Genomic DNA, 21506 nt, shown 5'->3' on the forward strand with positions numbered 1-21506 from the left:
TTTCCCCCTCTAATGCCCTGCCTGGGCATCCGTGGACACTGACAGCCCTGGCTAACTCACATCAAAACCCCAGGCTGGATCCAGGTGGGGGAAGGGGGGAGGGATTCCAAGGGGACAGCGGGCAGGAGGCCAGGGGCTGGGGAAGTGTGGCAGGCAGGAGGGGGCCTCTCTGGCACTGTGCCTTTGGTCCTTTTGGCTGTTCTCTCCATTTTTCCTCTGATTCCAGCCCCTGCCCCCAACTCCTCAGAGCTCATTTACAGCCTTCTCAGACTCAGTTGTACAGCCCAGACTGAGATCCAGGAGTGCCTGGCTCCTGGAGAGGTTACAAAACAAGATGCTCCCTGGCCCACCACCACTGAGTGTTCAGATACATAGGGAGAGAGGGGCCAAGGGGAGGGGGAGAGAAGGCTGGGGGTGGGGGGGAGGGGGATAGACTGGATTTTTTCTCTCCTCCTGGATTATATTTGGGTGACTGCTTGTACTCCTGGGGTGGAGACCTTACAGCTGAGGACAGGCTTGATTTCAAATCCCCAATCTCATGGTCCCTGCGAGTATACTCTTACCAGTTCTGATTTGGGGTCTGAAAAATATGGTTCTTGTATGGCCTAGTCCCTACCCTGCCCTCAATCCTTTCCTCCCCTCCCTCTCCAGGGAAAAAGTCCCCCCACTGAGGCCCCTTCTCCGGAGCTGTAGCCCAAACCCCATCCCTGCCTCTCAGCCAGTCTCCAGCTCCAGGAAGCCAGCCTTTAGCTGGCTTGGAGCGGTTAGAGGAGAGTTGGGGGTGCCTCTGGGAGGTCTGTTTGTAGTTCAGATTCTTTTCATTCCAGGCTCAGCAGGCTCTCTCTAAGGGAAGCGCCTGGGATTGGGGGGGGGGGGGATCCTTGGGGCACCAGCTGCAGGGAAGGAAGGCTTCCCGGAGAGAGGAGGGAAGTGTGTTTTCTCCTCCCAGTGACCACCATCCTCTAGGTAGGACCTGCCTCTCCCAGTCCTATCCTTGGTGCCCACCTCCCCAGTAGCCGCCTCAACATTAAGGCCCTTCCCAGAAAATGGAGATATGCAGAGGGCTCAGCTGAAGTCCCGATCTCTTTCTTTGCTTCCTAATGAGTCAGCTTCTCTCCTTTTGGGATGCTTAGAATGTTGGGAGGAGTGGAGGAGGGTGTCAAGACGCCTGGAGAGTGACTGGGTCAGCCCCAGCTTCAAAGAAGCCTTGTCACCCTGTCCCGCAAACTGAAGTCTCTTGTAGATTTTTTATTGATGGATGGATTGATTGATGGCTGGCTGCGTTGGGTCTTCGCTGCTGCACGCGGGCTTCTCACTGCCGTGGCTTCTTTTGTTGTGGAGCACGGACTCTAGGCACGAGGGCTTCAGTAGTTGTGGCGCATGGGCTTTGTTGCTCTGCGACATGTGGGATCTTCCCCGACCAGGGATCTAACCTGTGTCCCCTGCATTGGCAGGAGGATTCTTAACCACTACCCCACCAGGGAAGTCCTCCCTTGTAGATTTTGACTAAAGTCAAAATCTACAACATTAACGTATTTGTCGGTCTATGCTGCCAGCTCTCAGGCCATAGAATTCCTCAAGGGTTAATCGGAGTGATGCAGCCATGGAGCAAAGCCTTCTGAACTCCTCAGGTCTTAGAAGTCTGACACCTGCTCCAGTTTCCCTGGGAAACCTCTCCAGCTGCCTCTACCTGATCTAGGGGGAGGAGGAAATATAAATCCTAACGACTTGTACCGAGTGTCTACTAAGTGAAGTTGCTGCTCACTTACCCCTTCATCTGAGCCTCCCAACCCTCAGAGAGAGAAGGTTAACATCTCATCTTATAGATGAAGAGACTGAGCTTCAGAGAGCATGAGTGACCTGTCCTGGGGAATGTAGCAAGGAAGTGGAGTGGAGATTCAAACTTCCTCCGCTGTGCAGGTCAGTGCTCCACCCCAGTGTCCCTTCCCAAAGCAATTGTCCCTACAAATCCATTTTCTTTTTTCTTTTTTTTTTTGTCTGCACCCTGTGGTTTGCAGGATCTTAGTTCCCCAACCAGGGATCAAACCCATTTCCCCTGCAATGGAAGCACAGAGTCCCAACCACTGGACCTCCAGGGAATTCCCCAAATCTATTTTCTCATTCAATCCTCAGTTCAAAGGGAATAAGACAGATTTTATTGTACCCATTCTGCAGATAGAGAAACTGATACTCAGAAGCAAAGTGATTCACGGAAAGTCAGAGAGCTAGTAAGTAGGTCAGCAGTGGCCTATCAAGGCCATGACCTGAGCACTTAGATCTCCTGGGTCCACTTCATGGGTTCTCATTATTACGTCAAATTTGTTGTTTCCTTTACTTCTTCTAAGATGAGACACCAGAACATATTTGCAATTAAATATGGCTTCAAGGAACTGGATAATCCTGTCAAAACTGGAGGCTGAAATGGCCTCCAGACCCAGAAATGGCTTGCTCATTTCTCTTCCTCAGAGCTTAGCTTCTCTCTTCCTGAAGTGTGGGTTCCAGAATGGGGCAAAGTGGTCAGGGTAAGGGAGTTGGGCTGGGCGTCCAGGGCAAGATGCTTGAATCTCTAGATTACTAAAGCCAGGGAGTTCTTCAGGCTCTGTCCTACTTATAGTGGGCATTGATTCACTTAACAAATGTTTACTGAGCACCTACAATATACCACCCATTATAAGCACTAGGGCATGTACAAAAACTAAGACACGGCCTCTGCCCTCGAGAGACGATCTTGTTGAGAGTGGAGGGTAGTTAACACATACATAAACAACACATACCAAATGCTAAATGCCATAAGATATGCACAAGCCCAGAGAAAGGAGTGTGGGAATAGTATCAGGGAAGCATCAGAGAAGGGGCCTTAAAAGATTTACAGTGGTGGAAGGACATTTTAGAAAAGGCCCATTGGAGCAAGGACGTATATCGTGAAAGTACCAAGTGTTCTGCTCTGTCTAGTTCATGGGTAAAGTGAGGATTCGGTGCAAGAAACGCACCATTCTAGATGCTTTATGCAGAAGGGTATTTAATACAGGTGATATAGACTGAACTGTGTCCCTGTGAAATTCACATGTCTAAGCCCTAATCTCCAATGTGAATATATTTGGACAGAGGGCTTTTAAGAGGTAATTAAGGTTAAATGAGATCATAAGGGTAGAGTCCTAATCCAATAGGATTGGTGGCTTTATAAGAAGAGGGAAAGAGAGATTTTTCTCTCTTCTGCAAGTACACACCAAGGAAAGGCCATGTGAGCACACAGCAAGAAGACAGTCATCTGCAAGCCAGGAAGAGAGTCCTCACCAAAACCCAACCGTGCTGGCACCCTGATCTTGGACTTCCAGCCTTCAGAATTGAGACAATAAATTCCTGTTGTTTAAGCCACTTGCTCTACGGTATTTTCTTATGGTAGCCAAAGCAGACTAAGACAACAAGGAATTAGAGCTTGCAAAATTGTTAGATGGACTGGAGGAGCAGACTTTCTAATGTAGCCATAGAAATGAGCCTCCGATGGGAGCTGTCACTTCTGCCAAAATCAGGTAGGGAGAACCACGAGGCTGCCACTGGAACTTAGGTCGCAGATGCAACCCCATAGCCTCATGGCCCCATAGGCATCAGTGCCAGGCTGCTACTGTTGTCACAGAGACTGAACTGGGTGCTGCTGCCAGAGAAGCCCCATCTCCAGGACCTTGCCTGCAAGCAGAAATAGCTAGAGCAGCAAGAACACGGCCTCATCTCCCTTCCACCTTCCAAGTCTCGAATGAATGCATTTTGCATCCAGAACTCTAGCCGCAAGGGAGGCTGAGAGATGAGGTTTTTGGCTTTTCAACCTCTGCAGTGCAGGAAGTACCTAGAAGGAGGTGAGAATGCATGCTGAGGGCCAGTCCATCTTGTCCACCACAATAGGGCAAGTGCAGTAGAAATTAATACTGGAAAGACACATCGGGGTTAGATTTGGAAAGGCGGTTGAATGGGTTTGGAGTGGGGGACAGAGCAAGACTGGGCGGCTGCCAAGGTTAACCAGGGCTCTGAAAGCTAATTGAGTGGTCTGGAAAGCAGAGAGCTGGAGCATGTGCTTAAGAGTCACTTGGGGGGAATTCCCCAGCGGCCCAGTGGTCAGAACTCAGCACTCTCACTGCCGAGGGCCCGGGTTCAATCCCCGGTCGGTCGGGGAACTAAAATCCCACCGTCACTTGGGGTTTATAAATTCCCGTCATTTGGAGGGCCCAGGAATCTGTATTTCTAATAGGCAGATCCTGCCCTGGTGCCCCTTCTCCGATGATTCTGAGGCATGTGGACTCTAGGCTTTCAGAAACATTGTCCTGGGGCAGGAGCTCTGATGAGTCCGTCCCACATAGTGCTGTGAGCTCTGAAAAGGTTTGATTTGTGGGATGCACATGCTGAATTAGCCTCTTCTCCTTCCTGAGAGTTAGTCCTAAAGGTTGGATGCTTGAACCCTGAAAAATACCAGTGATGTGAGGGTGCAGGGGAAGGGGGCTCTGCCGGAAACCCAGGAGTCCAGGGATCTAACCCCCACCCCTTGGGGATTCCCTGGCAGTCCAGTGGTTAGGACTCTGTGCTTCCACTGCCGGGGCCTGGGTTTGACCCCTGGTCGGGGAGCTAAGATCCCACAAGCCATGTGGCACAGCCAAAAAATTAAAAAAAAAAAAAAAAAAAAAAACCCACACTCCCTCACCCCACCGAGGAGAACTAGGTGGTCAGTCAAAGAGCTGCACAAGCATCTCCTGGGATTGTTAGTCACCTTGTTCTCTATTCCCACCTTGGCCCTGGGGTCCAGGACTCTTGGGACCCTATTTCCGTTGCTGAGGCCCTGTTAGAGAGCACCTTACACCTCGAGGAGTTTAAGGATCTGACAGAGGAGAGGCAAGGTGAAACAGAAACGAAACGGATGGGAGAGGAAGGGAGCAGGCAGGTGGCACTGCCCTCCAGAATGGCCTTGAGTCTCCACTGGAGCCCAGTGGTGTCCACGGCCCACACTGAATTTCAACACAAAATAATCCGCTCAAATAGATTTTCCTTTTCTTTCTCAGTCATTTTCTTTTTCTGGTTCTTACTCTCCACCCCCAGTCTCCAACCTCCCAGTTCTGAGGGAAAGGCCACAGACAGATGAAGCAGCCCTGGCCTCCTCCTGTCGGCACCCCCAGCCCAGCCCCACATCTCTGGGGAGGGGGTCCAGTCAAGCCAGAGAGGACCGGGTCTAGAGGGCCAGGCTGCCTGGACGGAGGGACTTTCCTCCTTCCCAGGGTTCCCCTCCCATACCCAGCTCCCTCGGAAGCATCTGCAGCCTCACTTAGCCAGGGTCCCCGGGGCCTTGCTCCTCTGGGCTGGTTCTGCCAGGACAAGAACAGGCTTTCAGGCTTGGGGAGGGAGTCAGGCCCCCTCGCCCCCCAGTTATCACCACAAAGCAAAGTCCAGGGAAGGAGGGGGGAGTGGGCAGGGCTGGGTCGGGGGTGCAGGTTGGAGAGCCAGGTCCTTGCTAGTAAATCAAAGCTGGTTTCCCAGATGGAGCTGCAGCCGCTTTGATTTCTCAAGTTGCCCCCCTCCCCCTCTACCTCCTCTCACCCCCGGCTCCAGGGTTTCAATTCCTCCCTGAAAAGCAGTGGGGCCTCCTTTCAAACCAGCCCAGCTCCTCCAACTCCCAACAACAGCTTAAGTTACAGGAAAGAGAAAGGGGAGGGGGTGAGGTGGCCCAGCCTGGAGGAAAAGGAGAGAAGTTCTGGGAGGAGGGAAGGGGACAAGGGAGAGTGGAAAGAGAAAAGAAAGAAAGAAAGAGGGGGGAAAAAGGGCAAGTTAGGAGATGGGGTGCAGCCCCAGGAAAGGAAGTGTGTGTTCTGCTGGAGCAGGTGGGGAGCCCCAACCCGGACGCAAACTTGTCTCGGCTCCTTCCCTAGTGAGCACCCCCATCCCCATCCCCCCCAGGACCCCTCCACATCTACAAGTCTACGGTTCAGGCTCCCCCATTCCTCTCCTCTTGGCATTAGGTTCTAGAAGTTTCCAAGAGACAAACTATCTGACTCATTCATTCCCAGGGATGCTGATTTCCTGGGCCAAGAAGGCAATCACCCCCAAGAACCTCGCTAACCAAACTCAGCACTGATTCTTTCGGCTTTATTTTCCCCAGTCTGCTCTGAGAAGCCCACACCTTGCTTTTGCTTGGCCTAGGCCTGGGCTAACTAAAATGCTTAATTAATAGATCATCTGTTATATCTGTTTAATCCTTTTGTGGCCCATTTTGCCATCCAGAGACCTTGGGAAAGGGTGCTGGAGGGATCAAGGGGATAACGGCTGTACTCTGCCAGTTCCCCACTCCCTCTGTCCCCAGAGCTTGTCCCCGGAACTTGGGGTGGAGGAGGGTGAAGTGCAGTGAATGGGACTTACACGTTGGGGCTCCAGGAGTCCTAGACTTCCTGATTATTCTGTGCCTGAAGGGCTGGTTTCCTGAGAACTAAATGGAGGATGGAGTTCAGGGAGAGGGAATTTGGTATCTCACCTGAAGGTGGATTCCAGGCTCAGGAAGAGAGGAGGAAAAGGGAGCTTCTCGAACAGCAGAGGGATACCTTGTGGGTTGGGAATGGGGGTAACCAACTAGAGTCTCTGAAGACTCAAACCTGTTTTCCACCTAGCGTCCAGAACCTACCCCATTGATAGTAGAGTATGTTTGCCCAATCAAACCTTTGAGGATTCAAAGTATCTGAAATCACATTCTCATCCTCAGTCCTCCCCTTCCTGAATGGAGACACACACCCCTGCCCTTTAGGGTGGAGGGACCTCTGTGCTTCTGGAGGGAAAGAATACTGACCCGGGATTGAGGAAACAAAGAGGGAACCTGTAACTGCTAGGGAGGATGATTTCTCTGGAAGGAGGGGTTTTTTTTTGTTTGTTTTTTGTTTTTTTTTTTGCGGTACGCGGCCTCTCACTGTTGTGGCCTCTCCCGTTGCGGAGCACAGGCTCCGGACGTGCAGGCTCAGCGGCCATGGCTCACAGGCCTAGCTGCTCTGCGGCATGTGGGATCTTCCCGGACCGGGGCACGAACCTGTGTCCCCTGCATTGGCAGGCGGACTCTCAACCACTGCGCCACCAGGGAAGCCCAGGAGGGGGTTTTAATGCGAAAGAAGCAAGGAGACAGGGACACGTGCAATTACCAGGACTCTTTGCAAAATGAAACGTCAGAGGGAATTCCCTGGCAGGCCAGTGGTTAGGATGCTGAGGGCCCTGGTTCAATCCCTGGTTGGGGAACTAAGATCCCACAAGCCGTGCGGTACCGTAAGAGTGGGGAGTGCTGGGTAGAGACCCCCAGGTTTCCATAGCTGGGAGAAGTTCCCTGCGCTCTCAGAGCATACCTGTGGTGTGTTGGCTGTTGTTGACTGGCTATAACACACAAGCCTTTCACCTTTCCAGGTGGCACCCAGCAAGGACTGTTGCGATGATCCCAATGTATTATATTCATAGCCCCCTACATCTGGCTCAAAGGTAAAATCTATAGACTTTTAAAAAATTAATTAATTTGGACGCATTGGGTCTTAGTTGCGGCACGTGGGATCCTCGTTGCGGCTCTTGGGCTTCTCTTAGTTGCAGTGCCTGGGCTTTCTAGTTCTCGCGCACATTTGGTTGCCCTGGGCATGTGGGATCTTAGTTCCCCTACTGGGATCGAACCCACGGCCCCTGCATTGGAAATGGATTCTTAACCACTGGACCACCAGGGAAGTCCCAATAGATGTTTTTATGATCCCCTCATGCAGATGAGGCAGCTGAAGCTAAGGGAGGAAAATGACTTGCCTGAGGCCACTCAGTAGGTGTAGGTGGAGGGAAGCCTGCAGCCCCAAGGCATTCTGAGCCCCAGACCAGGTTTCCTTCTCCACCAGCTATTTGCTCTGCTCTCTGGTAGGGTTGAGACTTCTGCTCCAACAGACCATCCCACGGAATGGAGTGGGTGGCATTTTTTTTTTAATATTTATTTATTTATTTGGTTACACCGGATCTTAGTTGCCGCACGTGGGATCTTCGTTGCCGCATGCGGGGTCTTCGTTGTGGCATGCAGGTTCTTTAGTTGTGGCATGCGGAATCTAGTTCCCTGACCAGGGATCCATCCGCCTGCATTGGGAGTGTGGATTCTTAGCCACTGGACCACCAGGGAAGTCCCTGGGCGGCATCTTTACAGTGGGCACTCAACTCTTATCCCAGATATCAGATTTGTAAGCCAAGAGATAATTGACAGTAGTGTCCCAGGATTTGGGGCAGAAGTGGCAGTGCACTGGGCACTGGGAACACCTGGGTTCCCACTCAATAGCAGAAGCCCCAGACCAACCGGAAATATTCCTCAGGAAGGAACAGTACCCAGGTTCTCCACAGACCATCACCCGCTAGACTGTAAGCTCCCTGAAGCTGCAGCCTAGGTCTCTGCAGACTTTGTCTGCTTTGCATATAGTAGATGTTCAATAATTTGTTGGATGAAAACAATAGCTATTATTTACCAAGCTTTTAGCCTAGCAACAGGTCAAGCTAGTGCCATAATCTATCTCATTTAATTCTCACAACTGAGACAAGGTGAATAAAAATTCTGACTTGAGACTCTCAAGATCCAGGAAAAACAAATCTGGGACATTCTCCTGTTGGCTAGAGTCTTTCCTGGCCCTACGGCTCCTACTCAGTGTCCCTCCTCCACAGCTCATGGTTCTGAAATATTGACATCCCCGAAACTTTAGTCTTCTCACCCAATCCCCTTTCCCTAGGTGATCTTAGCCAATCTCATGGCTTCAACCACAGGCTAAAGGTACCAGATCTAAATCTACCCAGAGCTCCTTCCTGGTCCTGTGTTAGAATAGCTAACTGTTTTCCGGACATCTTCTCTTGGACATACTATAGGCTTGACCTGGCTTGACTGTGCTCATTATCCGCCTGTCCCTGCATTTCCTAGCCTGGTTAATGACATCAGGGCATCTAGATCAGAAAACTTGGTTGGCCTCCTCCCTTACTCTCTCTTCTCTACACTGCCTTGGCTCAGTTCACGCCCTCAGCATCTCTTGCCTGGTCTCTTGCAATCTATTCCTAACTGGTATCTCTGACTCAGCTGACTCAAGTCATGCTCCTTCTAACTGTCCAAATGCACCATCTAAAACTTAAGTGTGGAGACTTCCCTGGCGGTCCAGTGGTTAAGACTCTGCGTTTCCAATGCAGGGGGCACGGGTTCGATCTCTGGTCGGGGAGCTAAGATCCCACATGCCATCCCACATGCCTCACGGCGCGACCAAAAATTTAAAAATGAAAAATAAAAAAATATAAAAGTTAAGCATGATCATTTCACTTCCCTAAACACTCCAGTGCTCTCCACCTCCAGGAGTCCAGATTATGTGCACAGTATCTCAGGTCCCTACTTATTTAAAACCTCCTCTGCCGGGACTTCCCTGGTGGTTCAGTGGTTAAGAATCCGCCTTCCAATGCGGGGGACGAGGGTTCGATCCCTGGTCGGGGAACTAAGATCCCACATACTGCGGGGCAACTAATCCCAAGCACCACAACTACTGAGCCCACACGCTCTGCAGCCCGCGTGCCACAGCTATAGAGAAGCCTGTGCACCGCAGCAAAGAGCCCTCACGCTGCAACAAAGATCCCGCGTGTCGCAACTAAGACCCGACGCAGCCAAATAAATAAATAATCAATTAATTAATTATAACAATAATAAAAATAAAACCTCCTCTGCCATCACTCTCCTAGATGTTCACGGGGCTCTAACAGGACCAAAGTGCTTGCATACTTGTGCCCCCTGCCCCTTCCATCCATTTCACTGCACTACACCCTTGCACATGCTGTTCCCTCTGTCTGGAAAACCTATCCCTGCCTTGAGATTATAAGTTCATATATTTTAAAAAATTTATTTATTTATTTTTAGCTGCATTGGGTCTTCATTGTGGTGCACGGTCTTCCTCTAGTTGCGGCAAGTGGGGGCTACTCTTCGTTGCGGTGTGCAGGCTTCTCATTGTGGTGGCTTCTCTTGTTGAGGAGCACAGGCTCTAGGCCCGCGGGCTTCAGTAGTTGTGGCACATGGGCTTAGTTGTTCCGTGGAATGTGGGATCTTCGTGGACCAGGGCTCGAACCTGTGTCCCCTGCGTTGGCAGGCAGATTCTTAACCACTGCTCCACCAGGGAAAGCCCCTAAGTTCACATTTGTATACCTAGCACCTTACACATGGTCTGCAAGGCCCTGCAGGTGTCACACCTGCTGGCCTCTCTTTACCTCATCCTATTTTACTCCTCAGTCCAACCTCAGAGGCCTCCTCTGCCCTCTCCAACTCAGTCAAATTCCCTCCCCAATTATGCTTTCATGGCACCATGGACTTTCCCTTCGCAGCACTCAATCCTGTCGCAATTTCACATCCATTAAAGTGACTATGTGGGCTTCCCTGGTGGCACAGTGGTTGAGAGTCCGCCTGCCGATGCAGGGGACACAGGTTCGTGCCCCGGTCCGGGAGGATCCCACATGCCGCAGAGCGGCTGGGCCCGTGAGCCATGGCCGCTGAGCCTGTGCGTCCGGAGCCTGTGCTCCGCAACGGGAGAGGCCACAGCAGTGAGAGGCCCGCGTACCGCAAAAAAAAAAAAGTGACTATGTGATGACTGTGAATGTCTCCCACTAGAATATAAGCTCCACAGGAATAGGGGTTGGGTCTGATGGTCAATATATATTTGTTAAGCGCGTAAACGCACACAATTTTTATAGACATTAGGGACTGTGTGGTGTAGGAGACAGAGCACAGCTTTAAGATTCAAGCAGGCCTGGGTTTAAATCTCAGCTCTGCCATTTACTACGTGACCTTGAGAAAGTTGCCAAATCTCATCAAGGTCAGATTCTTCATCCATAAACACAATGCAATACCTACTTTGTAGGCATACACGTAATGTATGCGCAGTGCTTAGTAAGTGCTCGATAAACCTTAGTAATTACAATTACTAGGTATCCATTTCAGGTAAAAATGCCAGATAAATGTAAGCTCTTCACAGAATCACTTTTCTTCTGGGATCCCGTCAACTCGTAAAGGGCAGGGATGCGGCCGCTTTTCTCTGTCTTGCCCACAGCACCTACCACAGTGGTCTAAAATCAGAAGACTCAATAAAAATGCATCGCAGAATGAAAGGTTGACTGAGTGAATGAAAGGATGTCTTTTATTTCTTTTTTCCAGCTTCAGCTCCCCCTTTGCCTTGGGGGTGGCTGGGGAACGGATAGCTGTCACTTGTCACTCAAGCCTGGCCCAAGGGTAGGAAAACAGGTTTGTCATGGAAGGAAATTGAAGATGCTGCATTTCTATTGGAGATTTACTCTCAATTTCCTATCGGACTGTGAGAGCTTCCTGAGAAGAGTGGAGGAACCTGTCTTACTCATTTTTTGTTTTCACCGCTCAGCTCAGAGGCTTGGTACCAGCTCTAGAGATGTCCTGGAGGTAGAGTAGGAGGGGAGATTTGAAGGAGCAGCACCTTGGGCTTAGTTTGGGTCCCACAGAGCAGGACAGCACAATTTTCCCATCCCTAGACTGCTCTGGGGTGAAGGTGGACTTGTGGGTGGAATGGAAATAAAATGGAGAGCTAAGGCATAGCCCCCTGATTTTGAAGGGAATCTTTCTGCCTAAAGTAGTGAAAAGTCGACCTGTCCAGGAAGTGATAAGGAGAATTTTCATGTTGTAAAGAACCTGAAAATCTGTATTTCATTCAATCAAGAAAAAAAAAAAATTGAATCCTATCAAACCTGGATCCATTGTTTTTATCTATGACTTAGAATTTTCTTTCTTTCTTCCTATTCTCTTCTTCTTTTTTTCTCTTAGGTTTCTCTTTTTGTTGTTGTTTGTTTTTTGGTTTTGTTTTTAAAGCAGTCCTTTTCTAGATTGGATCAGGAAACAGCTCGCCAGGCTGGGAGGATTTGGCCCATACAGAGAAGGAAAGGGGTTTTCTAAACTCAATTTTCTTTCTTCTTTTTACGTGTCCCCCCTTCCCTCTGAGAGACAATAAAAATATTTGATCCACCATCCAGTACCAGGCTCAGGAGATTTACATGCAAATTCCCCCTCTCCTCCCCAGAACCCCCTCTCAAACTTAAAATCCAAGAAGGCAGAAAACAGAAGAAAACCTTTCTAAGCTAGCCGGAACCCTGCTGGCCACCGCCATCCACCCCCAGCCAGGTAAGTGTGGATGTGTGTGTGTGGGGGGGGGTTAAACCACACAACCCCCCCCCCCCCCGCCTCCTCCCTCACCACACACACCACCCGTTTCTGGTGTGGAATCACTTAAGATTTGGGTAAAACTCCCCTCTCTCCTAGGAGACCAAATCTGGAAGCTTTTAGGGGGCGGGGGCAGAGGTGGAGAGAGAGGAGGAAAATTCCCCCAAACGTCCTAAAAGAGTCATCTCTTCAGCTCAAAACTGCTCGTCATCCCCCACTCCCCACCATTAACCTCCGATTAAGACCTCCTCGTTATGGCAACTAAACTTTACTTTGCATAATTAAGATTTGCCTCGGAAGAAAGGGGAGGGAGAAGCCGCAGCTCTAGGCCATTCTCCTTCACCTCACCCCCTCCCACCCCCGCCCCAACCCTCCAGCTCAAGGCCTCTGAGTTCCTGAGTTTTCTCACTTTGAGGTGCCACCGAACACAAAGAACCATAATGGGCTCCTTTGTGCTCGCTACGGGGCAATTACGCCCCGGAGTCCAGGCCCCTTTAAGAGCCTCTTAAAGAGACAGGCTCTCGTTTTTCAGAGGGTTATTTAAGGGTGTATGCAGGGGGAGGAGCGAGGCAAACTCCTAGGGGTCTACATATAGGGCGACAGGAAATTTTGTCTAGATTCCATGGGAAGGGGCTGAGAGAAAAGTCTTTGTAAACTGATAGTTTTTAAAAAGTCTCTCCCTTAAACAATTTTTTCTCAAACTTAACACTTTTTTTACTTGATCTGAAAAATTGGACTGGAATAGGTGGGGTTCGAGGAGCAGGGGCGGAGGCAAGGATTTAAAGAGGCCCTATCCCGGAGAGATCCGTGGCCCCCCGGAAGAAGAGTGATCCAGGGCTGAGTGACTCGGGTCCGCCGCAGTTCGGGGAACGTGTGTCTCCGGATCTCGCCGCCGCGGCTCCAGAGAAATCCCGTGCTGGGCAAAGGGCCCTTAATATAATAATAGCTTGTCTCTTTAAAAAGCAAAAGGCGGGGGGGAAAGTTTTGTTGGCATCTGGTTTCTGATCTCATTATGTTGTGGTTGACCAATCCAGCCCTCGGGGCTGATCCTCGAGTTTAAATCTCATTGGCCGAGAGAACATTTTGGGATGGTGCTTAGAGCTCGACGGGGCGGTTTCAAGGATCCCTTTTTTGGGGGGCTGAAGAGAGGGCGGGGCCGCCGGCGGGGGCCCCCTTGAAACCGACTAATTGGGATCGGAGAGGCCGAGGTGAGGGCTGGAGGAAGGCACAAAGGAGTCGCTGGGCGGAGAAGGGAGGGGAGAGGCGAGAGGAGGAGGACGAGGAGGAGAGAGGGCAAGCAGCGCGCGGTGTCTCCGGCGGCTCAGTCCGACCTCGGCGAGCCAGCGGGCGGGTGCGCCGCCCCCCTCCCCCGCCCGGCCTCCCCAACTCGGCAGCCGCGAGCAAAGTTTGCAAAGAGACGCGGGAGGCGGCGGCCGCGGCGAGGCGGCGGCGGGGAAGGCGCGCGGTCTCGGGGCTGGGGGCGGGGGCGGGGGGGCGTCCGGGAGCCGGGTGGGGGGCGGCGGCCAGCATGCGGCCCCGCAGCGCCCTGCCCCGCCTGCTGCTTCCGCTGCTGCTGCTGCCCGCTGCGGGGCCAGCCCAGTTCCACGGGGAGAAGGGCATCTCCATCCCGGACCACGGCTTCTGCCAGCCCATCTCCATCCCGTTGTGCACGGACATCGCCTACAACCAGACCATCATGCCCAACCTTCTGGGCCATACGAACCAGGAGGACGCAGGACTGGAGGTGCACCAGTTCTACCCATTGGTGAAGGTGCAGTGCTCGCCCGAACTGCGCTTCTTCCTGTGCTCCATGTATGCACCCGTGTGCACTGTGCTGGAGCAGGCCATCCCGCCGTGCCGCTCGATCTGCGAGCGCGCGCGCCAGGGCTGCGAGGCGCTCATGAACAAGTTCGGCTTCCAGTGGCCGGAGCGCCTTCGCTGCGAGCACTTCCCCCGCCACGGCGCGGAGCAAATCTGCGTGGGCCAGAACCACTCGGAGGACGGCGCGCCCGCGTTGCTCACCACCGCGCCGCCGCCGGGCCTGCAGCCGGGTGCGGGGGGCACCCCGGGCGGCCCGGGTGGCGGCGGCTCGCCCCCGCGCTATGCCACGCTGGAGCACCCGTTCCACTGTCCGCGCGTCCTCAAGGTGCCGTCCTATCTCAGCTACAAGTTTCTGGGCGAACGCGACTGCGCGGCTCCGTGCGAGCCGGCGCGGCCCGACGGCTCCATGTTCTTCTCCCAGGAAGAGACGCGCTTTGCGCGACTCTGGATCCTCACCTGGTCCGTGTTGTGCTGCGCCTCCACCTTTTTCACTGTCACCACATACCTGGTCGACATGCAGCGCTTCCGCTACCCGGAGCGGCCCATCATCTTTCTGTCAGGCTGCTACACTATGGTGTCGGTGGCCTACATCGCGGGCTTCGTGCTCCAGGAGCGCGTGGTGTGTAACGAGCGCTTCTCCGAGGACGGCTACCGTACGGTGGTGCAGGGCACCAAGAAGGAGGGCTGCACCATCCTCTTCATGATGCTCTACTTCTTCAGCATGGCCAGCTCCATCTGGTGGGTCATCCTGTCGCTCACCTGGTTCCTGGCGGCGGGCATGAAGTGGGGCCACGAGGCCATCGAGGCCAACTCGCAGTACTTCCACCTGGCCGCGTGGGCCGTGCCCGCCGTCAAGACCATCACAATCCTGGCCATGGGCCAGATTGACGGCGACCTGCTGAGCGGCGTGTGCTTCGTGGGCCTCAACAGCCTGGACCCGCTGCGGGGCTTCGTGCTGGCGCCGCTCTTCGTGTACCTGTTCATAGGCACGTCCTTCCTCCTGGCCGGTTTCGTGTCACTCTTCCGCATCCGTACCATCATGAAGCACGACGGCACCAAGACGGAGAAGCTGGAGCGGCTCATGGTGCGCATCGGCGTCTTCTCGGTGCTGTACACGGTGCCCGCCACCATCGTCATCGCCTGCTATTTCTACGAGCAGGCCTTCCGAGAGCACTGGGAGCGCTCGTGGGTGAGCCAGCACTGCAAGAGCCTGGCCATCCCGTGCCCGGCGCACTACACGCCGCGCATGTCACCCGACTTCACCGTCTACATGATCAAATACCTCATGACGCTCATCGTGGGCATCACGTCGGGCTTCTGGATCTGGTCCGGCAAGACGCTGCACTCGTGGAGGAAGTTCTACACGCGTCTCACCAACAGCCGGCACGGCGAGACCACCGTGTGAGCCGGAGCTCCGGCGCCGCGTCCCCAGCCGGGCCGGCACCTCGCGCTCCGCCCCCAGGGAGGGGGGGGGGCGCTCCTACAGACTCCTTATTTTATTTTTTTAAATAAAGAACAATCGAAACCATTTCTTTTTTAGGTCGCTTTTTAAAGAGAACTCTGCCCAACACCCCCACCAGGTTTGTAATTAAAACTGTAAATAGTTTTTGTAAATTTAATTATATATTTTCTATTTAAAAGAAAAAAGGAAAAAAAGGGGGGGAGCAGTGAGGGGCGCCAGGCCTGAGGAATGGAGAAGAGGGGGAGTTGGGGGGGGTTCTCCTTTCTTCAGTCCCCTTTCAAACACCACCCCCTACTTCGGTTTGAGTATTTTGGTGATTTGACAGGGCTGGGCCTGCTGGAAGAGGCTATAAGTAGTTGGGAGTTACATTCAGGTTCTAAAGCCAAATTTGTGAGCCTTCTCACTGACGCTGGGTCTGTGGAAGCAGTTGGATACTTTTGATCAAGACTTGGATTCGTTTTGATTTCCCTTTCCCCCTTTCTCACTTGTCCTGTCTCCTTCACTCGATCTTTGGAAACTTCCCAAAGGAGATGAAGACGTGGAAAAAAAAAAAAAAAAAAACCCGAACCAAAGGGTGGGGAGAGGGCGGAGATCGTGTGAGGAATGGCCTCCACCCCTACCCTCCGGGCCCACCCCCCTGCTGGCAGGAAGATCTTTCTTCTCTGACTCTTCTTCTTTTCAACTCGCTACCCCGAGCACTTGGAGGGGGCAGAAAGTGTTTTGCGATGTGTGTTTTGAGACAACCCAACCTCCCCACCCCACTACGTTGAGTACCGATCCTGACCGCCTCCATTTTTAGGGGGAGCATCATCAGCTCGCAGATGCTGGGATTTGGAGATCACCTTGCATCTCTGTCCTTTCCCCTGCTGTCTGCTCCTCACCTGCTCTCCCCCCCCACCCCCAACTGACTATCTCCTCTGGCATTCAGGTTAGCAGTTTGTGGGGTGGTTTGTGCGCTGTGTGGGGGGTTTTGTTGTTGTTGAGGTTTTTCGTTTTTGTTTTTCAAAAGGCAATAAAATGGGTTTGGTTGGAGGGAGGGAACGGATGGATGGGCTGGTGGGATTTTTAGTTTCCCTTTGACAAAAGACTGGTTTCTTTTCAAACTTGTCCAGAAGGGGGAAGGGGGGAAAAAACGTGAGTATCTTTGCTTTGGAAGAAGGCTCTGGGCAGGCTCTTTGTGACTGTGGGGGTGGGGTTGAGTGTTCACATGACATTCTATATCACAAGATTGATAGAATGTTTATAACATGTTTCTTATCTTCCCCCCAACTCCCACAAATAAAAGTCAAGACTTCTCTTAAAGTTATCTTTCACGCTGGTATGAGAATTGCAGTTTCCAATACACATCATTTCCCTCAACTATTTGGAGTATTTTAGAATTTTAATTACCATGGATCGATTTGAAGACCAAGGGATGGGGTGAAACAAGTTTGCCCCATAACTCAACTTTTCAGCATCTCCTGTTTCTTGATAATAGTGCAAATTAAAGCTAATAATCATCATAATAAAGTGCATTTAATTATCTTCTAGAGAGCTAGCCCTTTAATTGTATTTAACAGGGTTGTAACATTTTATTAGTTTAACCAAACCAAACACCTCCTCCTTCCATCTCCCCCTGACCTAGTTGGTTGGGGGTGGGGTGGAGAAGAGGTTCCCTGCCCCGATCTTGCTTTTTTAGCCAAACCGTGGTACGGAAAATGGTGCCTTAACACCCTTTGTTAGCAGGCTTTGGGATAAGGGAGAAAGTAAGTTAGAACCCCTACTTCGAAGTGTTTGCGTGTGTTAGTTTATGTTGGGGGAGGGGATCTGGAAATGTTTGGTGGTAATTGAACACGTATGTGGGGCTTTGCTGGGAATTGAATGAGGCCTGGGGATTTCAGCAGAGTCCCCTTCCCCAAATGTATAACCCTCCCCCAGATGATTGGTACCAGTGGCCAACATTATAAGTTAAAACTAGCCTTTTCTCAAATGATGGTGTGTGTGAAGTCCCAACAGGAGATTCCCTCAACTATCAAAGAAGCAGGCCAGGGAGGTGGCACCGCCCTGGAGCTCCATTTGTTGCAAGATTCTAAAGGAACCCCACAAGGGCTGCAGGAAAGAGTTAAATTACAAACAAATTGTGAGCGTCTTTCCTGGAAAGAATGGCCAAAGCTTGCGAAAGGGGGTTGGGGAGGTGGGGGGAGGTTTCCAGTGGCTGGGATGGAGCCCAGTGGGAAGAGGAGTGCTTGTCTCTGCTGAAGATTTGGGAAGAACCTCCCCTGCCTCTCAGCCCCCAGATCCCAGTTCTGTGTGCTCTGGGTACATTTTGTCAGTGGACCGTCATGCTGATGGCAGGAGGAGATGGTAGACTAGCAACAATACCTTTTTCTTCCCGGAGTGGGGTGGGAGGGAGGGAATTTTGGTAAAGATCCTTCTCAACCCTCCTCCCTCAAAGTCGCCAACGGAGGGGAAAAGGGCCTGAGAACACTGAAAAAATAGGTTCTGTGGCTGGGGAGAGGACAGACAATGAGATAATTGCCTCTCTAGGAAAGGATACATCTAGATGCCCTTCCCTTCTCTAAAGGGCTGAATTACCTTACAGAAAGTATGGGGAACTTTCTCTCTGGCTGCTCTCATTGCTCTAATGAAACAACTCTTAGACGGAGGGTGTAGAGGATTTAGGGGACAAAGTGCCCTGGAGTGGAGACCCATAAGTGAAACACTTGAGCTCACTGCCACCCCTGGAGAGGGGTCTGTCTCTGCTCCCTTGTTGGGAAAACCCAGTTAAACACATGGGCTTGGAGGTGTACTTTCACAGATTTCTAGGTCGCCCTTTAGATAGGACACGGTTTACCCCTTGTAAGTGGGTTGGTCCCTCCGTCTGGAAGACGGAGGCTTTGTTTGGTGAAGGGTCAAGGGCCCAGTAAGAAAGCCCTTCCACTGAGGCCCCCAGGCCTGGGGCAGGTGTTAGGCCACAGCTGCTTTCTACCTGCCCTCCCAATCATAATACCCCCTCCCACAAAGGAGCAGGAGTGCTTGGTCTCTAGGAGCAGGGCATCTCTCCTTCAGACTCCCCTGCCTCATGGATCAGACATTTGCTTTTCCTCCCCCACCCCAGATGCCCCTCCCGAAGATGCTTCCACTGCTGACAAACTGTCTGTCCTTTGAAGTGCCCCAGAAAAGAACACTAAGGTTTTCTAAGGCAAAATGCTTCTGGACATCCCCAAAGAGTGAGGATCAGTGGGACCTGGACTTCCAGATCTTTCCAGAAAGCTCTCCAAGAGGGTGTTGGGATCCCTGATCTGGGCTAGATTCTGGAGGTGGGGAGATGCTGTCCCAGGGTGCTGTGGGGCACATGTTTGGGGGAGCAGAGCCCAAGCTCCTGCCATTTCTGAGGCATCATCCCTTTGACAATCCCACTGCTCACTGTAGTAGGTCCCTTCCTTCTTCAGACATAGTCTCCTCACCTCAAAATGCATCTTAAACTTCTGGGGCCACTGACTCCTCTGAGAACCTGAAATATCTTTGGACATCCTCCTGGGAAAAAATGGCCAGACCCCGGAACACAATTTTGTATGTAACGTTAGGGGGGTTATGCACTGTCTAGCTGCACACCCCTCCCCCACACCATCCCCGAGCTGGTTTTTCAGTCCCTGGTTTAGACGTTATCTAGTCTTCATCACTGGGTAGCTCTCCTTCTCCATGGGGCAACCCTTACCTTCTCAGACTCCAGTATCCCCCAGCCTGTAATTCCCTCTGCTGTGGAAAGGAGGGTCAGGAGGGAAAACCGTCAGATCTACAAAACCAGGAACACCCTCAGACTAGGTTATTCACTAGATCCTGTCTCTCTTGCAGGTATCAAGACGCAGCAGAGTAGAATGAATGTTAATACTTTCATAGTCGAGGGAAAAAAGAAGAAAGAGACAGACCGCGTGTGGGGAGTTACAGGCATTGGCATGACACAGTGCAGCTGTGAGTCTCTGGGGACATCTAACCTCTGAGCCTCAGTCCTCATCTGTAAAAGGTGATAGTACCTGTCTGCAAGGTTGTTGTGAAGATTAGATCAGATGATGCATGTACAGAACCAACACATAGTAGAAGCTCAATAAATTGTAGCACTCTTCCAATTACTCAGGATAAATTCCTAAAAATAGAATCACTGGATCAAAGAATGTACATTTCTTGAGGACTTTTGGACTTACTGTTACTGGTAGTTTTAACAAAGCAGAATGATTTCCTGTGCTCCTACTTTTTCTCCCTGACTCGGGGTACCAGCTCACAATCTAGAGGATCCCCGGGGTGGTGGTGGGCAGTGTTTTTCTCCCTTTCTCTCCTCTGATTAGGACAGAAATGTCTTACCCGCCTGAGTGAGCAGGGCACACACGCAGGCGGGCTCTCTCGCTGGCTGGCTTTGAAGCTGGCTAATTAGGGCTAGGGCTGTCACAGCTGGCTTCTCCTGTGCCTCTCCCTGCCCCTGCCCCTCTCCCTCCCCCTGCTCTGCCCCATCCCCAGTCTCATAGCCTGAGAGCGCCTCCCCAGCTGCCTTTCCTTCCACTGCAGGCTTGCGGCTCTTCCCAGCCAGCTGGGAAGGCCCTGGGATTTGAGGCCTGGAAGGGCCAAGGTGAAAGCAGCCGAGAAAGGACAAGATAGGACCTGGGACATGGAACAAGCTCATAGACCATTGGTTGGGTTTATAGAGGACTGTCTGTAGCCCCGGACCCCTCCTTATTCCTCATGCAGTCTGGAGAGGAGCCGGCCTGGGCTGGGGGCTGAGCCCTGGGCCCTTTGTTTGAAAGCCAAGCTTTCTGAAGGTTCCAGCCTCCCAACCTGGCCCTTATAATTAGCCCCAATCAGAGTGTTTATGTCGGGGCCTCGTGCAGAACTCAGAGCCCCATGATTTCATTCCAAACTTGGAGTGGGGGGAAGAGCGGAGAGGGAAAGGGATTTGTGTGGGGATGAGCAAAAGAAGGGAGGCTGAGGGTAGGAGGTGATGAGAGCGAGACCTGGGGTGAAGGGTAGAGGAGAAGGTCCTGGGGAGGGGAGGACCACCGCCCTCCATTTGGCCCTTGCAGGGGTCGGGACCCCTCCCAGGGTAGCTGGCACCCTAGCACCCTGACCCTGGGCCAGGCCTGCACGCCTCTGGGCGGGCTCTGTGGGTGGGTGGGCTTGTGCCAGTCGGAAATGGTTTGGATGTAATTAACCCGGCTAATCACCAGCTTCAGCCTGGTGGGAGGGGAGGGTACAGCCCAGAGCCTTGTCTCCCCCGGGAAGCTCTGGCCTCCCTATTCTCCTTCCTCTGACTGGGGCCTGTGGTGCGCCAGTCTCTGCGGCTCCTGGGGATGGTGGAGTCAGAGGGTGGGCAGGGAAGGAATGTAGGAAGGAAGGTGCTTAATTCTGATCTCTGGACTCACCCAGCATGTGACTGACAGGAGGGAGTGTGCCTGAGGTGGCCACAGTGGTGGTGGTTGGAGACTGGGGGGTGACAGCAGGAATCCTGGACACGAGGGAGAGAGGATGCCCAGCCACTGCTCCAGGTGGCACTGGGTGTGTCCCAGAATCAATCAGCATCTCCTTCCAGGTCTAGGCCTCCCAGGGAACTCTGGCATGGGATACGGCTTGTAGGGAATTAAGCGTACTGGGTTTAGTGTCCTGTGGGTGGGGAGAAGGCAGAGTATGGAGTCTGAGCTTCTAACTCCCCTGCTTAAAATACTGTGAAGCCAGCAAGGAATGTCCCAACTCCTGCCCTCACTCAGCACATACAGCTTTCCATGACGTGGATCTGGCTCCTATATCCCCAGTCCTACTTCCCATCATTCTTCCCTACACTCTCACGTGCCAGCCTCCAGAACCCTTATGTTCTCAGACCAACCATGCTCTGTGACTTTGCACATACTGTTCCTGTGGTGCAAATGCCCTTCCCTTCCCCTCACCTGGATATGAACTCCTAGCATCTCAGAACTTACCTGAGGTCAGGTGGCCCTTCTTCAGAGAGCCATATCCCAGGCCAATCCTGTCCCCACACTGTGTTCTCAC

General features: G+C 52.2%; 2 protein-coding genes across 2 annotated transcripts in view; one reads left to right on the plus strand and one right to left on the minus strand.

Annotated features, from left to right (window-relative positions):
- GPATCH8 (G-patch domain containing 8) overlaps positions 1-14060 on the minus strand; it is a 132609-nt gene extending 118549 nt beyond the window's left edge. The window contains exon 1 of the mRNA XM_079904170.1: positions 13935-14060. The gene's annotated coding sequence lies outside the window, so the exon portion shown is untranslated. The remainder of the gene's footprint in view (positions 1-13934) is intronic.
- Positions 13699-15592, plus strand: FZD2 (frizzled class receptor 2). The gene has a single exon (XM_079904176.1). The coding sequence runs from the start codon at positions 13740-13742 to the stop codon at positions 15435-15437; it is 1698 nt and encodes a 565-aa protein (XP_079760302.1). The 5' UTR covers positions 13699-13739; the 3' UTR covers positions 15438-15592.
- Positions 15593-21506: the final 5914 nt, after the last annotated feature.

The sequence above is a fragment of the Stenella coeruleoalba genome, assembly GCF_951394435.1.
Source record: "Stenella coeruleoalba genome assembly, chromosome: 19".
Taxonomy (NCBI): domain Eukaryota; kingdom Metazoa; phylum Chordata; class Mammalia; order Artiodactyla; family Delphinidae; genus Stenella; species Stenella coeruleoalba.